The following is a 22257-nucleotide window of genomic DNA, read 5'->3' as shown; positions in this document are numbered from 1 at the left end:
AAAAATAGATCCACCCGGAAATAATGTATGTAACGCTGCGTTTAGAATAGTTTTCTTCACGCTACCAACGTGAAACGCATCGCTGGTCATTGTAACCATTAATGTCTCACTCTCATTTATTTGAACCAAACGCAGGCGAAAATACATGTACGATTTAGAAAGGTTTCCCGGTTCCTCTTTACGCGCGCTTTCCTACCGCTTATCAATGCGCGCTCAGCGTACACACAAGCCATGTTGTGACGTTTCTCGCGCCACATAATTTATTACACATTTGTTCAAACTTATAATAACTTACTTTAACACAGGGGGCCAATGTCAATTCACCTTTTTATTTGAGTAAATAACAGATGTCAGAAGAGAAAATACAAACTAGTACAGTCTGAGTGTGAAAAAAGCAAACTTTTCAAACTGCTCTTGCCTGCAAATCTCAAATAAATCCATTGCATCCTCATTAGCTTCTTACATTCTGTCTAATTGTGTTTAAGGCTAAACTTTCTGCTGTTGGTTTCATTAGCCAAAGCCCCGTCTGCTCTCTAATAAGCCCGTTAGACACAAAGCATAGCCTTTAAAACAGTAATAACATTAAGGATCCAACGGACGTTTTGAGATTTCACCCATCCCCTTTATACGTACGGTAGCCAACTGTCACATTTCACAGAACCTGGGCATGGCTGGACAACAAAGCCAATTAGTTATGGGATTAAATGAGTTTGGTCAACGTAAAAACCAAAGTTACACAGACGGTCAGGAAACAGGCTGTCTTATCCTTATGTCATCCTTTCATGCTCGCAGGGCAGAATCAGTGTTATCTAAATAACTGGTAATAAAATGCGACAGTTGGCTACTGTGCAGGTAGGTATGCACTCGTCTGGAAAAGTAGCCTGAAAGCCCAATCATCTGGGAGGCTGTCTTCACGCAATGGCTGCCAGGTAGTCTTTCACCTCTGCGGGAGTGAGCCTTTTGAAGCCGGCCTCGTTGCAGATCCCCACCTCAATATTTTCCTCCGTCATCTGGCCCTCAAAACTCTCCTGAAACACCAGGACATGGGAATGTAAAAGACCGACCGAAAGGAAGAAACAGCAAAGGAACGCTTCAGATTCGCTTCCTTGGGTGTTTCTTTAACAACAATTTACCTTCAATGTCAAGATGGCTGTGTGGATGGCGTCTTCCAATTCCAGATCATTATTATACCTGCAGAAAAACAAAATAGCCATTTGAAATCTGTGTAGTGCGCATCAAACAGAAAAACTAGTACCGTAGTAACCAGAGAGACCACCCTGACATACATGTACGTGCAATCACAATATTTCTGAATTTATTAAACATGTTCCAAGACCCAAACTGGGTCATGGACTTGTTGAAGCATGGTAAGATACCAGAGTTTATACGGCAACGTTAGCCAGGATGGCACCAGATTCATTCCATTCAGATTGCATGCTGGGAAGAGGCGTAAATAAATTACTCTAAAGTCCGGATTTGTAGTTAGCTGAGAATCCACACACGACACATTTATTTTATTCTGCCGGAAAATGCCTTAAATTTTTGAAGTTTACCTTTTTTCAAGGAATGTTTTTCCATTAACGTAGTTTTTTCCCATGGCTGTGGCTTTCCATGCAAAATATGCTCCCTGTAAATCAGAAAAAAATTAATTAACATCTAAATAAAAAAGTTAATCTCCTACAATAGTAGAACCAATGATGAGTGACAACAAATATTGGCAAGGACGTGCAACTAAATAATTAAAGCAAGGACATTAACAGGCAAGGGCGTGTGTGTGTGTGTGTGTCAACACAACATACAGAGGGATCTGACTGGAACAGGTAGGGGTGATCTTCATCCCATCCAGCTATCAGCAGTGAAACACCGAAAGGACGCACTCCACTGGAGGAAACGGAAAGACAATATCATAAAATTCGTACAGAACACATTTATTCTCTGAAATGTAAGAGCACGACAACAACCAGCGTGTGCTCCAGTGCATCTTTGCGTAAACTCACCCCGACTGTGTGTACTCCTGCATTACAGAGGCCACTCTCTGGACAAGCTGGCCTGTGGGGATCGGCTCTTGATAAACCAAGAAGTACTGTTGTGCCAACTTTCGGGCCCGTCGCACCAAAACCCTGCAGGAATGACACAAATCTGTGATTCTGGAGTCAAACTAATTTATCCCCAATATTGTGAAGACAAAACCTATTATATATATATATATGCACACACACACACACACACACACTCCATAAACGGGAACCCAGACACGCCTATTTATTAGAATACATTTAACACAAGGGGAGGGTCAGATAAAATCCAGTCTGCCTTCCAAAGAGACTCAAAAACATAATTAAGGTAAGAGCTGTGATTCCCTCAATAATGTTTCAGCAAAAGTAAGAAGCCGAGCTTTAAACTTCACCGTTCAGTTTCTAATTCAGGTGGTAAAAGAAGGTTATAAGAGGTGTCTCTAAAAAAACATCTAATTAATACTCCAAAAGACACACACACAAATCCGTGTATATGATATCCCCACCTGTAATCAGGCCCCATGCCACTGTACACCATGCCTATATGTTTTGTGATCGGCTCCACTTTATGGACACTCTGCTCATCATACAGAATGGACTTTTGTTTCTTCTCAGTTGCCAGGACAACTCCATTGGAGGCTGAAAAAAAAAAAAAAAAAGAAGATCAAAATTAGTGTCTTCTTTAATCTGAACTGATGAGCTGGTTTCTCTGAGGCAGCAGAGCTAGCAGCCGCTAGGTTGGCCCGCTGAGTTTTCTGGGTAAACCTTCACTTCATATAATTAAAAAGCAGGTTAAACGTCTACAAATACATAAAAAAATGAAACAGAGGGGGCGAAGGTGGCACAAGTGGTTGAGCGCGTTGTTTTATGATCGCGAGGTCGGCGGTTTGATTCCCGGCTCCCGCACGTTGTGTCCTTGAGCAGGACACTTCATCCACATTGCCCGTGTGAATGTAGTGAGCGAGTGAATGTCTGTGGTGGTCAGGAGGGCCGATGGCAGCCTCGCTCCTGTCCGTTTGCCCCAGGGCAGCTGTGGCTACAGTAGTAGCTTCACCACCACCAAGTGTGGAGTGAATGAATAACGCACAATGTAAAGCGTCTCTGAGTGTCCAGAAAAGCGCTATATAAAAATGCATCATTATTATTATAATGAAACATAATATGATTTAAATGACAAATTATGTGGTTTGTCAATATAAATCAAAAACCTTTCTTTTAGAAGGCTGAGGTTGTTTGATAGCTCAACTGTCACGCTGCACGCTTTGCTCCAAAGCCCAGTTTGATACCTTTGATTCCGACTGAAGGCGCTCCGGCTGCTACCGCTGCCAGGGCATATTCAATCTGCACCAGTTTACCCGAGGGGCTACAGGAGAGGAACAACATGCCGCTGCGTTATTATCCCATCAAGCTGCACACCGCGAATCAATTAAAATTACATGCAAACACAACTCCGACCAAGGTTTGACAACTAAAATAGTGAAATGAGAACGAAAGAGAAAGCAAAGCTAACACAACCGACTCATTGATGCTAACGGAGATGAGCAAGCTAGTCTCTAAAACATAAGCAAGTAAAATCACGTGTTTTCAGTCATTTAGCCAGAGGATAACAAATACAGCAATATGTTAATTTCAATTATCGATAACAGAAGCACAGCTGTATCTAATCAGTTTCATTTAAAAGCGTGTAATAAGACATGCTAATGTCAGCGTTAGCCGATTCATTATTACCCGGCGATGACAGTGCACCAAATACAGCGGCCTCTAAAACCTGCCTTCCAAGCACAATGAAAAAAACAAGCAGAAAGTGTTGCAAACTGCCATTCCAAAAGTATATCTACAGGCTGCACGTCCGAAAGTCCTACCCAAATTAACAACAATTTAAATAAGTTTACCTAAATGTGGTGAGGGAGAAACTGTAGCCTCGTTCCGCCATCTTGCTCTTCTTCTTCTTCTACTCTGCTAAGGCAGTTCTGTAAATCAACTTCCTGGACTGCCACCCGGAAGTTACAATAAACATCCGGTGTCATCGGTCACAACAAGATCAAAACAAATTTTTATATACGTTCCTGTTGCATCATAGGTTGATCGTGTCTCTCACTTTTAAGTCGCTTTGTATAGAAGCGTCTGCTAAATGATCACAAGTAACGCGTGTGTCTCATTTCCAAAACTATTTGTAAAAAAGTGCAGTTGCACAGATGACCGCTAGATGGTAGTAAAGTAAACAAATTCATCCTGTTGGTTGTAATATTAAATAGATGAAGAAGTTTTTCGAAGTCGCTGTTTGATGACGCATGGAACCTTAGTGACCGTGAGTTGTGTGACATGTTGAAAGGAATAAGACTCGCTAATAACTACTAGCATAATGAATTTATCGGCTTTAGTGCACCGCCTCGGATGCTCTTTGCTACACATTGAAGGAAGGCTTCTCGCGGGATTAGAGCGACAACTAGGTGAGTTTAGCGACCGTCGTTCAGGGCGGTGGCTGCTAGCGTTACTGCTAATGTGGCTAAAAGCAACGCTGACAGACGAACTCACGTCTGGAATGGATCTAATTGCTGGTGTTGAGATTAAAATATTTACACTCACTGCCTTCTAGGATTACGTTTTGTTCTTATAACTATAAACAATACTTACCTGCCAAACAAATACATTAGAGCACACATTTTATAGCTGCAAAAAAAAAAAACACCAAACAGAATTTGTGGAAAACCCTGAATAACTGACTTGAGTCCAAACCAGCTGTCTAAAAAAACATTAAACTATTCACAATTCATTAAACTGCCTCCTGCCCTGACACGTAGATGCACACTCACACAATTTAACTTGCTTCCTTTGCCATCGTGTATTTTTTCTGCTCTTATTGAGCTTGCTGACTTTAGTTGCGTTGGCGTGTCGTTTATTTCACCTTTATGCAGCTCCGGCTCTGGCAGTGAATGGCCACAGTCTCCTGCCTCAGGCCGAGAGGCCGAGCCCAGAGCAGCCCCCTGGCCTCCTAGACGGCTTCCTGTGGATGGCAGCACCCAAGACGAGGCGCACGATTGAAGTTAATCGCACCAGAAGAAGAGCTGACAGAAAACTCATTAAAGTCAAGGTACAATCGACAGGACTACTCAAAAACGACCGGCATCGCTTTTAAACCTGAACGCATGTTGTCCTGCACACAGTTATTTTATTATTGTCACTCTGCCTTTAATATAATAATGTAATAGAATAATATAACTTGCTTTTTGACCCACAGTCTCCCCTCTGTCTCGTTCCCTCAGACCAACATCGAGCCGTGTCTGGAGTGTGGCCACTTGAAGCAGAAGCATGTGTTATGTGGCTTCTGTTACGCTAAGATCTGCAAGGAGACGGGTCTGATTCGTCAGCAGACCGCGGCAATGGAGGGCGGCCCGCTGAGGGCCCCGGTTGTGGAGACTGTCGTCCTCTATGACGGCGAGACACCAAGCCAGCAGGACAAAGACAAGAGGATTGTGGAGAGACCCCGGAAGAGGCCTACCTGGTTCAGCTAATGATTCAGAGATGTTAGGGATGTGTGATGCGTAGCTTCATCCTGACCCAGACTGTTCAGAGGAACACTGATGCTCTGGTTGATATAGTAAACAGCGTGTTTGTCCAGTTTGAGGAAGATATGTCACTTTGGTTTATATCAACTCTACCAAATAATTGTTTGACCTGCACTCAATGGTAATTTAAATAAAGGAAGATCAGACGCGTTCAAGATTCAAGATGCTTTATTATCATTATGCGAACATAATAAAATCGTGTGAAGGCCCACGGCTTAAGGCACACATAACATAATCAAAAACAAAAACTAAATTCTCTCTCTTAAAGAAACAATATATATGCACAAAGAGAGTGTGGCGAAAATATAAACAAAAATACAAAAACATTCCGGAAACGGAATTTTTTTCCACCTCTGCTGTTATGTTGTTGTGGGATGAAACATCTGAAAGCACCAGCGCCTTTGGGATGTTTGGTATCAGACATCTATCTATGTATCTAACTGTATTTTAATGAGCTGTGTCCCGATGCTTTCAGTAAAGGAGGATTCAGAGTGCGAGCATGGCCCTTTTAGTAAAACTACTTTTATCACCCAATGACTTACCGGTAACCTTATTTTATGTTGTTCAACATTAAAATAGGAAATTGGACACAATCTGTTGAGTGATATAAATATTATGGTTTCAGCTTAGTTAAAAAAATGTGTACACTACTGAAATCTGACTTCAGTTTTACACCTTTAAATGTAAAAACGTTAGAACTGGTAGGTAATGAACGACAGCTTTGTTTGCTATCCCTGAAATAACATTCATATTAACTTCCTGCTGCTGGAGCAGAGTCGTTGCTGGGATGAGGCCAACTTCCACTCCCTTTGACACCCCATCAAACGCCCTCTTATTTGGTTTCTCTGTGACTTAAGTCTACACTGATAGTGTGTCAAGGATCCTCAAATATTCACAGAGTACTGAAGAGGAAGTAATTCAACCGCTGATGAATAAAAATGTGATTTGAAGAACATCTGATTAAATCGAGTGTAAGAAGTGACACAGAAGCCGAAGCGCCAAACCCAACTATGACCTCAATGTCCTGGCAAACATTTGTCTAACATCCGACGAGGTGTTATACTTGCTCCCTGAACTTATTGCTTAAATAAGGATATCTGGAGCATATCTGTTCTCGCTGTCCATCACTTCGTTCCACAAGGAAACCATTTCACAGAGAAGATACATTTCCAAGATTTAGATAGATTTTAATTTTGGGCCATGATCTATCTGCTATGAATGAATGGGCCGGATTATGCCACTGGTGTTATTGCTCTCAGCTGTTTCCTTCCTGTCCATGTGAGAGACATCTGAGAGGGGTTTGACCTGATGGGATGAACTTTCTATCCACGTCATTCCAGATTGCTGTCAACACTAATTACAGGAATATTCCCCCAAAAATCTTAAACCACCAAAGAAGTTTGGATGATTTAAAATAAAATAAAAATAAATATATCTGTGCTTGATCCTCAGCTACACGATACAACTCCAACACTCAATAACTAAAATGAGCCTGGCTCATCTGCCGTGTCATGAGAGAGAGCCGGAGAAAAGAATTCACATGAAAACCAACCTTCGTGCCTGAAGGGATCACTTCAAAGTGATGCAGAGGAGCATAAATAGAAACAAGACGCTATATTTAAGACATTGGCCGACACACACTCACCCCTCAAACGGAGTGGTACAACGACACGCGTTGATGATTATAACTTAATGAACTGAGCTCTTGTTTTTTGGTGTGATTTCTGTGGTTATTTTAAACCAAAGTTGGTGACATAAATCGCACCATGCAGTGTGTGAGCAGAGGGGGCTGCTACCTGGTGAACTCCTACTGTGATCTTCATGAGGACGACCACACGAGGAGGGAGAGCTACCAAGCCTGCTGGCTGAGCCTCGTCCTCGAAACAAGGCCACAGTACAAGTAGGCGTCTTACCGAAACCGTAAACTGTTAAGTATTTGTTGGTTTGTGTAGTGTAGTTTCACACCGCCTTGTTTGGACTGAAGTTATGTTGTCTAAAATTAAAACCCTCTAAAATGCATCTAATTAGGAGCAGTGAAGCAGCAGATTCCATCTTGAACCATTTATTGAGGATAAGGGCTTAAGTTTGGCGCTCGTGGCAACGCTCTACTGCAGTGCATCCCAGAGACTGAATGAAAAATCATTTATGTGTTGTATGTCATGTTTTCCAGGCTGACTTTGTCAGAGACAGACGGTAAGAGCAAGGAGAGTCAAAGGCGCCAAGAGGCGGTCCACTTCATGGTCCAGAGGAATCCCAACCAGACCCTGAGCCTGGGCAGCAACGGCAGAGCCACGACAAAGCATCAGCTGCACGGCTCTACAAGCAGGGGCCTCGGAGGCGCCACGGCCACCCTTGGGTGCTTAAAGAAGGGGGATAGACAGGAAGTGACTGCCATAATTCACAATATCGGCAAGCCAATAAGAGAGAGTTTCAGAGCCTCGAGCCTGATGTCTTCACCGAGGGAAAGTTGCCATCGGGTGCAGAGGAGAGAGTGAAGGTGGGGGGTGTAACATGCTGAATGTTGGGAACTGTAGTGCAGCCATTGTTAGTTTAGATATCGATGCATTCATGTCAAAATATGTCCTGATGATTTGCTTCAAAGCGTCGTTCTAATTGACAAACTCCCTGATTCCTCGTCTGATGTATAACTTTAGATTTTTATTATCAACTGCACAAAAAACCAAGAAATGCTAATGAGATTTTTCCTCTCTGACATTATCAAAAAGAAGGAGAATCAATGCAGGAATGTATCAAATGTAATGAAATACTGTGCTGCAGATTGGAACATGGCACAGATCCCTGATGATGATTGGAGACAGTTCCAACGAGCTCCGTGTCTCACAAAGCCTCATGAAAGAGTCCGGAACTTCATTTTAACTCCTGATTTACACTGAAGTTGATGAAATGAGAAAATATAAATAACTTCACGTTCATTCATGTTTCTTAGTGTGGAAATTTACTCCTTCGTGGAAGTTATGGTCTCATTTTACTGGACTGGTTTTCCAGCAGGATTACAGCAGTAATCTCATCGAATGATTTGCACTAAAATTAGTTCAGAGCCAAATATTAGTCTGGAGCAGCCAGATCCTGTCTGTGATAAATCCAGTGCTTGCATTGTGTTGGGAGGGCTGAGTTTGATTCCAGGTACCATAATTAAAGGGGCCTGTTGGGTCATTAGCTCATTATTGTTGTGTCACGACTCAATTTCTCACATATGTGGTTCCTTTGTATGCTGACATTTTCTATACATTGTGTTTTCTACTTCCACTGAGCTATTGTGTAACATGTTCCTTCATCAGTACGCAACTTTAAGCTCCAGGAGAGCGTCAGTCATGGCGGCTGACTTTGAGGGATGCAGCTCGTGTCCTGCTGTTTAATGAAGCACTTTGTATTTAGAGAGACTGGGCACAGAGGGACAGTTTTAATACTGATTTCATACCCACTTAGGTTAACCAACTGTTCTCTTTGGAATGATACAGTAGGTGTAGGGCTTCTGTCTCACCTTTGTGCTTATTGTCTAAGTTAATGAAGGGATTAAGTCTGGGTTACCGCTTTAGCGTGAGGTATCTTTAGGGTCGTGATTCTTTCTTTGATTTGAGCAGCATCCATTTCATCCAGGAGTTATTGAAAAGTGTGTATAGATTATTCCAGCACTGAGCATGACTAGAAACTCTTCCACCTTACCTGGGTTGATTTCCACCTTCTGCGTCCTGCAACCCAGATAGTTGAAAATATCTCTCAAAGCTGCGATAAAGACTTAAAATGTAAAATCATGGACCAGGAACAGATCATCTGTTCTACCGCGTCAGGACAAACACCAGAAATGATAACAGAGAGACCTCGGTGGAAGGAAAGTACAAGTTAAAACAAATAATGTCCCTCAGTTATTGTGAAAAATGTCTCCACAACTGTATCATTCCTCTGTAATCCATGATATCAACATAGATAGACTTTATGGACTCTTCTACAGCAAAGATCTGTCTGACATATGATTGCATATGGACCTGGCACTAATTTATGACACCAATATTTGGCCAATAATTACCAAGTGAGCTAAACGGACAAAAATATTGAAGTGGTCGATTATGGGCTGCAGCCGCTCAGTCCACAAGGATTTGGCCTTGGGACCAGAGGGTGGGCGGATCAAGTATGGATTAGGAACTGGTAGCTAGAGAAGTGTCAGTTAACCTCCTGAGCACTGCTGAGGTGCCCTAGAGCAAGGCACCTAACCCCACAAGCTGCTCCCAGGGTCCTGCTGCACGGCTGCCCATCACTGCATTATTTATGTGTGTGTGTGTGTGTGTGTGTGTGTGTTTGCGCGCATGCTCTGGCCTTTATATGTATTTATATATCAAGCAAGCGTAAAATGGAATTTCCCCAATATGGATTAATAAAGTTCACACCAAAGATTTAACTGGTTGCTCTAGTGTTATTGTTGTTGATATAGGCTATTTATTTGTGGCTTGTACAGTGATGGTGATATTAATGCTAAAATGCTAAACCGCTAACAAGCCCATACAGAGAATAAGGGAGGACCCTTTGGAAGCTGAACATTATCGTACTGATATTACCTCTCTCGACTTTCCACAACCAAGGAAGGGGACGGCACATGCTTTTCATTTCTTAGTTCAATAACTTAATATCAAATGAAACACCAGCTTGCGTTTTTCTTTTTAGTCACTTTGTGTCAGACTGGATTTTCTCCCCCAACAGGGCTTCTTCGGCTCTCTTGTGTTTCTGGAGAGTAAGTTGCAGCTGCCAGTATTTCAGGTACACCCACATGAGGCTTCCATTCTTCCTCTTGTCCATGTTTAGCAGGTTTGCACAGTGTGTATCTCTCTTGAAAATATCCTCCAGATCAGTTTCTAGATCCAGTCCCGCCCCGACGGGCTCCCTGACAACGTTAAGCAAGATGTTCTTCTCCATCTCTAGGCGTTGTTCTCGAGGATGGATGAGTGAACAGTAGGCATTTTGGCGCTCCACAAGTTGACCCTCTAGTTCCTTCAGAGTGGCGGCGGCTTGATTGTACCAGGTGTTCTCTCTGTCTAGGGCCTGGTGAAGCACGGCCCCTGCAGCGCCAGACTTTACCAGCATTTGCTTTTCTTTCTCCAAGGCCTCAAACTCCTTGTCATGGAGAAGACATTTTGGGTTACGCAAGAGAGGCTATAGTTTAGAAGCAAAGTGTGGAAAATAGCAGAAAGAGATCATCAAAGTGGAAGCAAGACAAGATTTTACCTGCTGCAACTGTTTCCGTTCCTCCATCAGCTGGTGGCTCTGAGAGATTATAGCCTGCTTGTAGCCTTTGACCCTCTGTCTCTCCGTCTCCAACTTCAGTTCTAGTGTAGCAGCTACCCTGCGCCTCTCTGTCAGTGTCTCTCGGTACTGAGCCTCCATCTCCACTTTTATTGTGGACACATCCTTGTCGTACTGGGCCTTGACCTTCTGGATCTCCTTCTGAGACTCTTTAGTCCAAATCCAACCTGAGGACGGGAGATGCGACACAACCCAGAATCACTATTATCTTGGATTTAAATAAACAATTTAAAGAACATCTATTAAATTGTTAAATGAATATTTGTGTCAGGCAGAAACACATAGTATGAGATTACACACAATCATATTTCTGTGTATGCAGGATTGAATTAGTCACACATTCAATAGACCAACAGTATCGCTCTGTCTGTCGCCTCATCAACATCCAGACGCATCTGCTGGGCTAACTTACGAAAGGCAGCCAGCCCAAGCATTGGGACCAGCAGGGCATAGTTCCAGTGGTTCCCATCACCGGCCCCCACGCCTCTTCCTCTAGGATCTGGTTGGATGTTCCATCTGGGGGGGTCATTCAAGTTGTTCATACTGTCACAAAAACACAAGCGATGAATGACAAGAGCTGGGTGAAGCAACTTTGAAGCCATAGTGCAACTCACGGGTTACAAATAAACAATAAAGGACGGTAAAACTGTCTCTTCATTTAATAAATTCCCCATCAGTCAGACAATTGGAAAATAAATGTTTAAATGCATGCAGAAAAAATGATACTTGAATCTCTATGCTTGCTATGAATGTAGCTGAACTACTAGCAAACTACTGACAATATGTATTTAAATTACAAAACTATTTATGTGTCGTTAATTGCTTTAAATGTTAATTTTAGAGATCAGACTGTGCTCTAAAGTTGCCTTGTTTAGAGCACAGAAGATGTGGTTGTTATTGTAGCATTAGCTCTAATGCTACAATAACAACCACATCTTCTGCAATCAATGTTTAAACAGTGGCTGAAAACAAGCCACGTGGTTACCAGGGTAAGCCTCTTATTCCAATAACAAAAATACGGAATATCTTTTATTTTGTTAATATTCTGACATGATTTAAAACTTGCACTGTACGGTTAACCGCATACAAGGCTAACTATCAGCTAAAACGCTAGCCAACGTATTAGCTTACTGGCTGACATTCGCCAGAGTAATGTAAAGTATACAAGCATGAGCCGAGGCAGAATAGGCCAGTGGGCTTCCAGTAGGCTTCCAGTAGGCTTACTGTAGGCTTTCTGATAGGGGTCTGTGTTTATCTATTATCTATTAAGGCAGCGCGCTGCGTCTCACCTTGAATGAACAGTCGAGGTCACTCACTTTTACATTTGATCTTGCTGCTAGCCCAGGTTCTCCGCTTCTGTAGTTCTTCTACTGCAATTGAGGGGCGACCAAAGAAAGACACTCGTGCAAACGTCCGAATGTACATTGAAATTGGACTTTGTTATTATTATTATGACATTTAGTCAATTTATAAATCAGTTAATGATGTTGAAACTAGTTGATGTTCTTTTTTTAAAGGACAACCATTGGGTATTTTATAAGTGCTACCCCCATGGTTGGACAATGGTTTAGTCCAGTGCGACGGAGAAAATGAACACCACCGAACATCCGCATAGGCCCTTCTGCTGGCAACATGGCGGGTGTTCGTTCGCTGTCCTGTCTCCTCTCGAAGAGGTTACTATATAAAACAAGAACAGTAAGTAGTTACGAGCATGTTTAATGTTAAAATAATCTACTTGTTCATTGTGTGTTTGTGTCTATTATCAATTTAATGCTGGAAAAGTGTTTTGCTTTCATAACCAGTACGTTCTGCTTTACGGCTAAGTGCAGCTAAAGTGTTTCAATGTGACACCTTAAATAAACGCTATTTTAAGAGTCCAGAATAATCCGTAAATGGCTATAACCTATGTTCCTGTTTCATATTGTGTAGGGGCTGATGTTTTCCACTATTAGTAAGCATTATAGGGGTTTTTCCATGTGATTATTATAACATATAGCAATAGCGGGTTTAGCTATGGCGTTTTAGCTAGCGAAATGCTTAAAGGCTACTTTAGGTAAACAAATATCCTACAGTGATACTACAATACCGTGTTCACAAAATCCTACAGTGATACTACAATAACGTGTACACCAAATCCTACAGTGATACTACAATAACGTGTTCGCCAAATCCTACAGTGATACTACAATAACGTGTTCACAAAATCCTACAGTGATACTACAATAACGTGTACACCAAATCCTACAGTGATACTACAATAACGTGTTCGCCAAATCCTACAGTGATACTACAATAACGTGTTCGCCAAATCCTACAGTGATACTACAATAACGTGTTCACAAAATCCTACAGTGATACTACAATAACGTGTTCACCAAATCCTACAGTGATACTACAATACCGTGTTCACCAAATCCTACAGTGATACTACAATAACGTGTTCACCAAATCCTACAGTGATACTACAATAACGTGTTCACCAAATCCTACAGTGATACTGCAATAACGTGTTCACCAAATCCTACAGTGATACTACAATACCGTGTTCACCAAATCCTAGTGATACTACAATACCGTGTTCACCAAATCCTACAGTGATACTACAATAACGTGTTCACCAAATCCCACAGTGATACTACAATACCGTGTTCACCAAATCCTACAGTGATACTGCAATAACGTGTTCACCAAATCCTACAGTGATACTACAATAACGTGTACACCAAATCCTACAGTGATACTACAATACCGTGTTCACCAAATCCTAGTGATACTACAATACCGTGTTCACCAAATCCTACAGTGATACTACAATACCGTGTTCACCAAATCCAAATCTTTCTGTAAAATGTGCATAACGATAAATAGTGGATTAATACTTTATTGTGGAGTATTCAGGGTCTATGCCTTCAATGTATGAGTACTCACAGCTAGCTTAAAATTGAATTGATCAGAATTGTGTCTATGTAATCACATTAAGTTGTTTCGTCTGCTCAGGTCCCTGCTGCAGCTGTCCAAAGCTCCAGGAACTTTCATTTCTCCATCTATGGCAAGAAAGGCAATGGCAAAGTATCCGATGATGTGAGTTTCGTTTGCACTTGTGTGTAAACGAGCATTTATTTGGTATACACTGTAACGTGGTATACAATTGTAGTCAGTTTGTAGTATTTCGAGCTCAAGCAAGCTGTGCTCTCTATTGGAGCTTTTCCCAGTGACTGCTCTTTGCTGTTTTCAGATCTCCACTCAGTACCCGGTCGTGGATCATGAGTTTGATGCTGTGGTCGTAGGCGCTGGAGGCGCCGGACTCAGGGCGGCGTTCGGCCTGTCGGAGGCTGGATTCAACACTGCCTGCGTCACGAAGCTCTTCCCCACCCGGTCTCACACTGTTGCTGCGCAGGTATAACGGCGTGTTGGTGTTTTGATGATATGTATAACCTTGTCATTTTTTTTTTTCTGCAAAAATTGTGTTCTTGAGACTGCAGTACAGTACACTTAGAAAATAGTTATTAAAAAAAAAATAATCTAAATCATCTTATAAATGTAATAAACACCAATGCTGATACTTTTTTTTAATTGGATATTAAATTGCTTCATAGGGTGGCATTAATGCTGCTCTGGGGAACATGGAGGAGGATGACTGGAGGTGGCATTTCTATGACACAGTGAAGGGATCTGATTGGCTGGGGGACCAGGATGCCATCCACTACATGACAGAGCAGGCTCCTGCAGCCGTAGTGGAGGTAAAGCTAATGCGCGTTGGGCAGGTTGACTCTCCGTTGCGCCAAAGGATGAAACCATAGAATGTAATTCTATTCGATAAGAATATGTGAATTATATTAAAAAAAGAAAGTTTCCTTATCCACCTGCATGGCGTTGTATCATTTAGTTTAACATGATGAGCACTATTAGAAATTGTGTTTTATTTTTACAACCATTTCTGTGGTTTGTATTTAACTTTTAATATTATTTGACAATTTTTTTTAATTTTTATCTTTGGAATAAAGAGAATACTAACAATTACCGGTAAGTTTATTTTATGTCTCTCTGTGAGGTTTTTTTTTATACACAAATGTTCCAATCACACTCTTAAATTTGCTCTCTTCTACACATCTCCTGTACATTTCTCCAGCAACTCCTGACCTTATGTCGCCGTGCCTCTTTCCCAGCTTGAGAACTTTGGTATGCCGTTCAGCCGTACTGAAGATGGGAGGATCTACCAGCGTGCCTTTGGAGGTCAGAGTCTCAGATATGGGAAAGGAGGCCAGGCCCACCGCTGCTGCTGTGTGGCGGACCGGACAGGACACTCACTCCTGCACACGCTTTATGGAAGGGTAAATCGATGCAGCCGTTCTCAATTTTTCTACGACCATTTCAAACAATTTTCGTTCAAAAAGAAAATAATTTCGCAGTGGAATATCATTTCACCCTTTTTATTAAAACATCTGTGCTGTGTTTAGTCGCTTCGCTACGACACCAGTTACTTCGTTGAGTACTTTGCTCTGGACCTGCTGATGGAGAATGGAGAGTGTAAAGGAGTGATTGCGCTCTGCATGGAAGATGGGTCGATTCACCGCTTCCGAGCTCAGAACACGGTCATTGCCACTGGGTAGGAAACGCATGGACAGTTTCCCTCAAACTTGCCTTTTGTCTTTCTTTCATCTTGTTTATAGTTTTTCCCTCATCTTTAATTAAAGGGGTTATGGGAGAACCTATTTCAGCTGCACGTCTGCCCACACAAGCACAGGAGATGGGAATGCAATGGTGACCAGAGCTGGTCTGCCCTGCCAGGATTTGGAGTTTGTTCAATTCCATCCTACTGGTGAGGAAAGAAAGGACCATAGCAGCTTGTTAAAGTGGTGCTTGAAGGTGCCTGAGCAAATGTCTATATTCTTAAAGTGATATCAGACAGTAAGGGCGTTCTATCAGTGAGAGTTCAACGTGCAGTTTTTATTGCCTACTAGGGGTAAAAATGTCAGAAATAAGTCATGTATTCTGTTTTGATGTTTTTTCTCACTTTGCAGTCTGTTTGAAAGTTACTAAATCTGAAGCATCAGCGGGCTGTTTAGGTCTGGTGGCTTCCAATAGGCTCTAGTAATAGACCTCACTTGCATGAAGGTAGTGACCGTCTTTATTTTTGTTGCTGCTTGACATTTGACACCAGACTCCTCTGTTGTCTAATGAAGTAGCCTGTGAGAGGCCACTAAAAGCTGACCCACCTTTCATTGAATTGGAGTCCAGATTATTATTTGTGAGTGTTTGCAAGTAAAGTGTAAAAAAAAGAAAGTATCTTAAAATTGTGCAACAATGTTGTCCTTACCTATTGAGTTTTATATTAGAACTTCAGCATGAAAGTTTGTTTCCTTTTACTATTAAATACGCAGGAAAACTTGGAGCACTAAAGCGATCTCTATAGGAAACGGTGACAAGTGGCAGTCAGATAGATTTATTACCTTTGGGTCAATAAAGCACGTGGGCACAGGTTTTATTGATGCAGTTTAATGTTAAAACCAAAGCTTGAAGGATGTTATGTTCATATTTACTTTGTTCTTCACTGATGAGCATGTCCTTAAAATCTTTTACATCGATTGGAAGTCCTATGAATGATTTTCATTTCAACGGTAAATGTTATATGACTGTCTTATTCATTCTTCAACATTTGTAAGAAATACTGTTTGTTCTCATTTAAGATACTGACTGAAATACAAATTATTACTACTACTATTACTGCTACTTAACCATTGTAACCAAGGTAAAGGATGTTCTCCACATAAAGCCCTGTGTTGAGTTCATGTTGTGTGTTCTTGTTTTTCATAACTGAGCTGAGTCTCTTCCTCTGCCTGTGTGAATCCTGACAGGGATCTACGGAGCTGGTTGTCTGATCACAGAGGGTTGCCGTGGTGAGGGAGGGATCCTGATCAACAGTGAGGGGGAGCGTTTCATGGAGCGCTACGCGCCGAACGCCAAAGACCTGGCCTCCAGAGATGTGGTGTCGCGCTCTATGACCATAGAGATCAGAGAGGGCAGGTATGAGCCGAAATATGTTTCACTACCTCCATCAAGGAGGTCTTGTTTTTGCCAGCATTTGTCTGCCCGTCTGTGAGCAAGGTAACAGAGTTCTGGACGAATCTGGGTGACGCTGGGATCTCCATCTCAACACCGGATTTCATTCGGATCGGATCAGGATTATTTGTATTAAGATTTTTTGGAATATGGTGGTACACATGCATTTCAGCCGACTGTGCATTTAATATTAGCGATAGAGATTTCTAAAGAGCGTCTTCTCATAGCCGAGTCAATTCCACATCGGAGCATGTTCTGTCTTTTAATACCTGCGGAAACCGATCCAGGTGAAAACGGGGTACCCTTTCACAACAAAACGATTTTGTTTTTGGACCCTTTCAATAATGGCGCTCTTATAAAGCAGATTCTGTCTTTGCTGGTGGATTTGTTGCGTCTTCAAAAGCTAATTCCTGTCTTTATCCCTTCAGGGGTGTTGGTCCTGACAAGGACCATGTGCACCTCCAGCTTCACCATCTGCCTCCCCAGCAGCTGGCCACGAGGCTTCCTGGTATCTCCGAGACGGCCATGATCTTTGCCGGAGTGGATGTAACTAAAGAGCCCATCCCCGTCCTGCCTACCGTCCACTACAACATGGGTGGAGTGCCCACCAACTACAAGGGACAGGTGGGTACGGTGTACAGCCTTCTGCATCCCAGTCAGGGCTTCACTGTGAGCATCCTCCCTAAATGAACACATGTTGTTGTTTTTTTTCCCCCTTAAGGCGATCACTTATTCCAATGGAGCCGACAAAGTCGTTCCTGGACTGTACGCCTGTGGTGAGGCGGGGTGTGCCAGCGTCCACGGTGCGAACCGGCTCGGTGCGAACTCTCTGCTGGACCTGGTGGTGTTCGGCAGAGCCTGCGCCCTAACCATCGCGGAAGAGCACAAGCCCGGTAAGGATTTCAATTATTGGCTTTCATGGGAATGCCACCTTTTGTTATTACCCTCGCCGAAGACGAGGCGAGGGTATTGCCATTGTGTGCGTTTGTCTGTCTGTCTGTTTGTCTGTTTGTTTGTTTTTTGTTTGCTTGTTTGTCTGTCCGAGCGCATAACTCAAAAACTAGGAACCCAATCGACTTAAAATTTTTACACAAGCAAGGTTCTGTCCGTGGCTCGGTCCTCCCCGAGAATGGCGTTGATCCGGATCTGGATCCAGATTCTAGAATTATTTTTACATCTGGAATTGTGCCTCTGCTGTAAACTGTCACTTTAAGAGGGAGGGACACGAATGGCATGATGGGAAAAAGAGTCCAGAAGGAGTCTTGTAGTACGTTCCGGAGCAGCAAGCTAGAGCAGGTTTGGCCCCTCTGATCCGGAAGCCCTGTTTACTGTCTCACAAGATCCAATAGTCTTTTGGAGGCGAGGGTCTGCAATCTCTGATTGTCTTTTTCTAGGTTATGATTGTTTTTATTTATTTATTGTCTCAAATCAGACAGCAACTTCTGGAAACACGAGTGCATCCTCTGTTTTTCTGTCGGCGCGCTTCAGCGCAGGGTTCTTGCTTCTCTTCACAGGAGAGAAACTGTCCCCTCTGCAGCCCGATGCAGGGGAAGAGTCTGTGGCCAACCTGGACAAGCTGAGGTTTGCAAATGGCGGTCTCAGAACCTCGGAGATCAGACTCAACATGCAGAAGGTACACACGAACGCAAATACTCTGACAGGTTGCATTGCATTACGGAGCACGCGAGCGTGCACTGAATCAGTCCTCTTCGGATTGTATGCCGTGTTTTTGAATCCCTCGCCTTCCCTTTTGAGTTTAGGCGAGCGTTAACCGTGCGTCTCTTCTTGCCTTTTCTTGAAGACGATGCAGGAACACGCCGCCGTGTTCCGTACCGGTTCCATTCTGACAGAGGGATGTGACAAGATGGATGCCATTTACCAGACCATGGATGACCTCAAGACCTTTGACAGAGGTACTTCACTGGTGTTTGTGCCCCTGCTTCTGTCTGCGTAATTCTTTTCCCCCCTTCCTTTGTATACAAAAGGTTCTAGTCTTACAACGCCGGTAGTTAAAGAACTCTGCTGTCCTCCAGGTATTGTGTGGAACACTGACCTGGTTGAAACATTGGAGCTGCAAAATTTGATGCTGAACGCCGTCCAGACTATCCACTCCGCTGAGCAGAGGAAGGAGAGCAGGGGAGCCCACGCCAGAGAGGACTTCAAGGTCGGTCCTCACATGTGCATGTTTCCTTAGTGTCGTGGCAGTATTTTACATCTGCGACTTCTTACTTCTTATTTTTTATTAGTGTCAGTTTCCTCTGTTAACTTCACCTGCTTTTAGTTACATTTTCTGGTAACAGACCTTCGCGTTTCCCTAAAGAAAAGCGAGTGTAATCTCTCCATTTTGCTGGCAGTCTGCTCACACATTGTTTTTCTTGGCCGGATTTCAGGATCGTGTGGATGAGTACGATTACTCTAAGCCTCTGCAGGGTCAGGAGAAGAAGCCCTTTGAGCAACACTGGAGGAAACACACCATGTCCCGCGTCGACGTTAGCACCGGAAAGGTAAAGGCTGTCAGTGCGTGTGATGCCTACAGCGGAACATTAAGACGTTATCGAGAGCAGCATCAATAATACGATTCATGATTTGTGTCATCGCAGGTGACCCTGGAGTATCGCCCTGTCATTGATCACTCTCTGGATGAGCAGGACTGTGCCCAAGTCCCTCCTGCCATCCGCTCCTACTGAGATCTCCTTCTCTTACATCGTGTATTTTCTATTTATGGTGATATTCTCCAGTTATAGATGACATTTAAGGACAAAATATGCGTCTGGTTGCATATGTGTTTCAATTTATATTGGCTCCATACAAAACAGTCTTGTCTTAAAGCTTCCACTTGTCTCCTCCACTTCCTCAGCTCTGTGTCCTTTGCCTTGATTTAATCTGCCTGCAACAAATCTAGCCCAGTGATTTGTTTGCATGTTTAAATATGTCGATATATATATCAATACGAGTGGATAATCCCACCTGAAGGGGCCGATGCGTTGCACCATTCAAGCTTAGCCTTTGGTGAGGACGCCACATTAATTTTCTTGCTTTGTATTAAATGATTGTTAAATTGTAACTCTTTGCTTTTTGAAGCTGAGACTGTGGTTAAGATTGTACCTTGAAATGCGCATATCATTGTGTAACAGACGTTTTAAGTATGTTAATATTGCATAAATGTACAATAAATGTGCTGAGCTATACTGTAAGACTTACTGAAGTCTCTATTTTAACCACTCATGGCCTTCAGGTTAATAGTATTTATATTGTGATGCTTGGTGTGTTATTGAGATTAGTTTGGTCTGATGGATCTACCAAAGTGTACTTGAGCACAGCACAGCGCAGCACGGCGCGTCAACAGTTGAGCTGGTGGCTTCGTTCCAGGTTTTAGTGTCTGTTCTGACAGAAAATGGAGAATATGTTCTAGGGAATCTGTTGTTTGGGCTTTGTGGGTTTCTGGTTAGTGTTCTCCCACAAGGCCTAATTGATTCTGAGCAGCTATAGAAGATGGTTTTTAAAAAGGCCTCTTGACTGGCGTAGCCGGATGTCATTGGTGTTGAGGGAGGGCTGGCTAGCTGTTTCTGCTTCAGTTTATGTCCCCTCTTTCTCACAAAGCATTCTCCATTGACCCCGTATTTCTTCTCCTTCTCCTTAAACCTTGGTTTGGCCATTCTGTAGTTGGCGGTCGTTACGTCGTCGGCACGGAATCTGCTGCGTACATCTGAAAAAATAGTTTAGGTTTTCCTGAATTTCTGAATGAATGAGATGAATCATTTCTTTCTTGTGTTTCTCTGGTGTTGCCCACGGCGAGAGGCGGCGGGCTGGTGTGGGCTTTCTTATAGTTCCACAACTCAGCCGCCATGTTAGTTTACCCCAGTGAACGAGAGGGTCGCTTCCCTGCACCTCCTGTTCAGGGACAAGGGTCTCACTGTTTCGGCCTACGGGCCAAACAGCAGCGCAGAGTACCGGGACTTCTTAGAGCCTTTGGGAGGGGTACTGGATAGTGTTCCGACTAGAGACTCCATTGTTCTTCCGGGGGATTTCAATGCTCAGGTGGGCTATGGCGGTTAGACTTGGAGGAGGAAGAGGAGGGGGGGGGGTGGGATGAACGGTCTGGATGCGAGTGGTGTTCTGTTGACTCCGGCCTTTTGAACTATCATCATTATCATCCGCATGGGGATTATCACTGTGGCTGGTCGATGGGGGAGTTCTCATCGTTCCATCTCACTGGAGGGGCGTCGGGATCCATGGAGCAACAAAAACCTTCTGAGCTCTCTAAGTACAGAAGTCTCCCTCGCACATCCAGACTACTTAAATGCGGAAGTGACTATCGAGTGTTCGTTTTTATACGCTGCTTTTATGGGCGGCTCTTCGGTCAAGACGACGAATGAGAAGTAACTTCCGGAATTCAAATTAAAAGCATGAATTAAGTTTTATGGAAACACAACTAGTGGGTAGCGCTGTGGCTTCACAGCAAGAAAGGTGGCAGTTAAAAATACACAGAAACCCCGATTTACTTTAACTTTCAATGGTTGGTGTATAAAGATACCGAGATACAGCGCCGTCTATTAGTTTGATATGCGATTGATACAAAGTGTATAGCAGTAAACAACTGAAAGTGTTGTGTGTTGTAAGCGTGCATGCGTCAATATTTCCACACACACACACACACACACGAATACTACAAGTCGCGTCTTGGCTGTTTGTGGAGCTTAAATAGGTCCACGCCTGGCGTCTTCTCCGTTCTGAAATTTCTTCCGAACATGTGTTCTACGCTATGTATCTATGACAGCCGAAACGGAAACTCAACACAAACCAGACAGTCAGTCCACTAGATGGCGGCAGAGCCTCTCTAAGGTACGGACAGGGGCTCTGCACAATGGTGCAAGTACAGCTACGTATGTTAACAGTAAAAAACAACTAACCCTTCTTGTTTTATATAATTCAAGTGGGAAATTTCCTGAATTACCTTTATTTTAATAATTGCAATAAGTGCAATCTCAGTGTTTTTAATTATGGTGAGACTTTAAACTTGCAGAGATGAAATACAGCATCGCAGAGACGGCGACTTTTCTCATACAACACAATTTTCATCATCAGTCATTAACTTCTGATCAGACAGTAACTGCAAGCACAGGGGCTGGGTCTATCTACTCTTTAACATCAGCACTGGATTTGTGATCTCAATTATTCAGTTTTAATTCCTTTGTTTTATATCAATCAATTTCATTGAATTGGTTTGCCATATTCAATCTTATTGTCATATTTATATTTTGTGCTGTGAAATACAGAACATGGATAAAACAATAACATGAAAA

The 22257-nt window shown here is 42.8% G+C and overlaps 5 protein-coding genes across 6 annotated transcripts; 3 read left to right on the top strand and 2 right to left on the bottom strand.

Moving 5' to 3' along the window:
* Positions 1 to 308: 308 nt before the first annotated feature.
* psma2a (proteasome 20S subunit alpha 2a) lies at positions 309 to 3975 on the bottom strand. The gene is made up of 8 exons (XM_068755170.1): positions 3908 to 3975; positions 3302 to 3378; positions 2522 to 2654; positions 1998 to 2120; positions 1800 to 1881; positions 1554 to 1627; positions 1134 to 1191; positions 309 to 1028 (listed from the first exon to the last, which is right to left on the bottom strand). The coding sequence occupies exons 1-8, from the start codon at positions 3946 to 3948 to the stop codon at positions 912 to 914; spliced, it is 705 nt and encodes a 234-aa protein (XP_068611271.1). The 5' UTR covers positions 3949 to 3975; the 3' UTR covers positions 309 to 911.
* Positions 3976 to 4270: 295 nt separating this feature from the next.
* Positions 4271 to 5725, top strand: mrpl32 (mitochondrial ribosomal protein L32). The gene is made up of 3 exons (XM_068760317.1): positions 4271 to 4465; positions 4931 to 5106; positions 5279 to 5725. The coding sequence occupies exons 1-3, from the start codon at positions 4378 to 4380 to the stop codon at positions 5525 to 5527; spliced, it is 513 nt and encodes a 170-aa protein (XP_068616418.1). The 5' UTR covers positions 4271 to 4377; the 3' UTR covers positions 5528 to 5725.
* A 1556-nt stretch (positions 5726 to 7281) lies between these two features.
* zmp:0000000930 (uncharacterized) lies at positions 7282 to 8113 on the top strand. Its single transcript, XM_068758392.1, has 2 exons — positions 7282 to 7481; positions 7752 to 8113. Exons 1-2 carry the CDS (start codon positions 7348 to 7350, stop codon positions 8074 to 8076), a joined length of 459 nt encoding a protein of 152 aa, XP_068614493.1. The 5' UTR covers positions 7282 to 7347; the 3' UTR covers positions 8077 to 8113.
* Positions 8114 to 9997: 1884 nt separating this feature from the next.
* On the bottom strand, positions 9998 to 12232 carry LOC137914891 (coiled-coil domain-containing protein 127-like). Of its 2 annotated transcripts, none has more exons than XM_068758382.1 (4): positions 12184 to 12232; positions 11307 to 11437; positions 10817 to 11061; positions 9998 to 10705 (listed from the first exon to the last, which is right to left on the bottom strand). In XM_068758382.1, the coding sequence occupies exons 2-4, from the start codon at positions 11434 to 11436 to the stop codon at positions 10259 to 10261; spliced, it is 822 nt and encodes a 273-aa protein (XP_068614483.1). In that variant the 5' UTR covers position 11437; positions 12184 to 12232; the 3' UTR covers positions 9998 to 10258. The 2 variants fall into 2 exon arrangements, with proteins under 2 accessions (XP_068614483.1, XP_068614488.1); XM_068758387.1 differs by having other exon boundaries at positions 9999 to 10705; positions 11307 to 11410; positions 12184 to 12214.
* Positions 12233 to 12526: 294 nt separating this feature from the next.
* Positions 12527 to 20168, top strand: sdha (succinate dehydrogenase complex, subunit A, flavoprotein (Fp)). The gene is made up of 15 exons (XM_068756256.1): positions 12527 to 12589; positions 13892 to 13975; positions 14130 to 14291; positions 14491 to 14634; positions 15061 to 15225; positions 15352 to 15500; positions 15589 to 15713; positions 16750 to 16918; positions 17383 to 17578; positions 17676 to 17847; positions 18469 to 18587; positions 18756 to 18867; positions 18988 to 19118; positions 19345 to 19458; positions 19555 to 20168. Exons 1-15 carry the CDS (start codon positions 12527 to 12529, stop codon positions 19639 to 19641), a joined length of 1992 nt encoding a protein of 663 aa, XP_068612357.1. The 3' UTR covers positions 19642 to 20168.
* The last annotated feature ends 2089 nt before the right edge of the window (positions 20169 to 22257 follow it).

This window comes from Brachionichthys hirsutus, chromosome 3 (genome assembly GCF_040956055.1).
Source record: "Brachionichthys hirsutus isolate HB-005 chromosome 3, CSIRO-AGI_Bhir_v1, whole genome shotgun sequence".
Lineage (NCBI taxonomy): Eukaryota > Metazoa > Chordata > Actinopteri > Lophiiformes > Brachionichthyidae > Brachionichthys > Brachionichthys hirsutus.
This window is presented reverse-complemented; position numbering and strand designations above follow the sequence as displayed.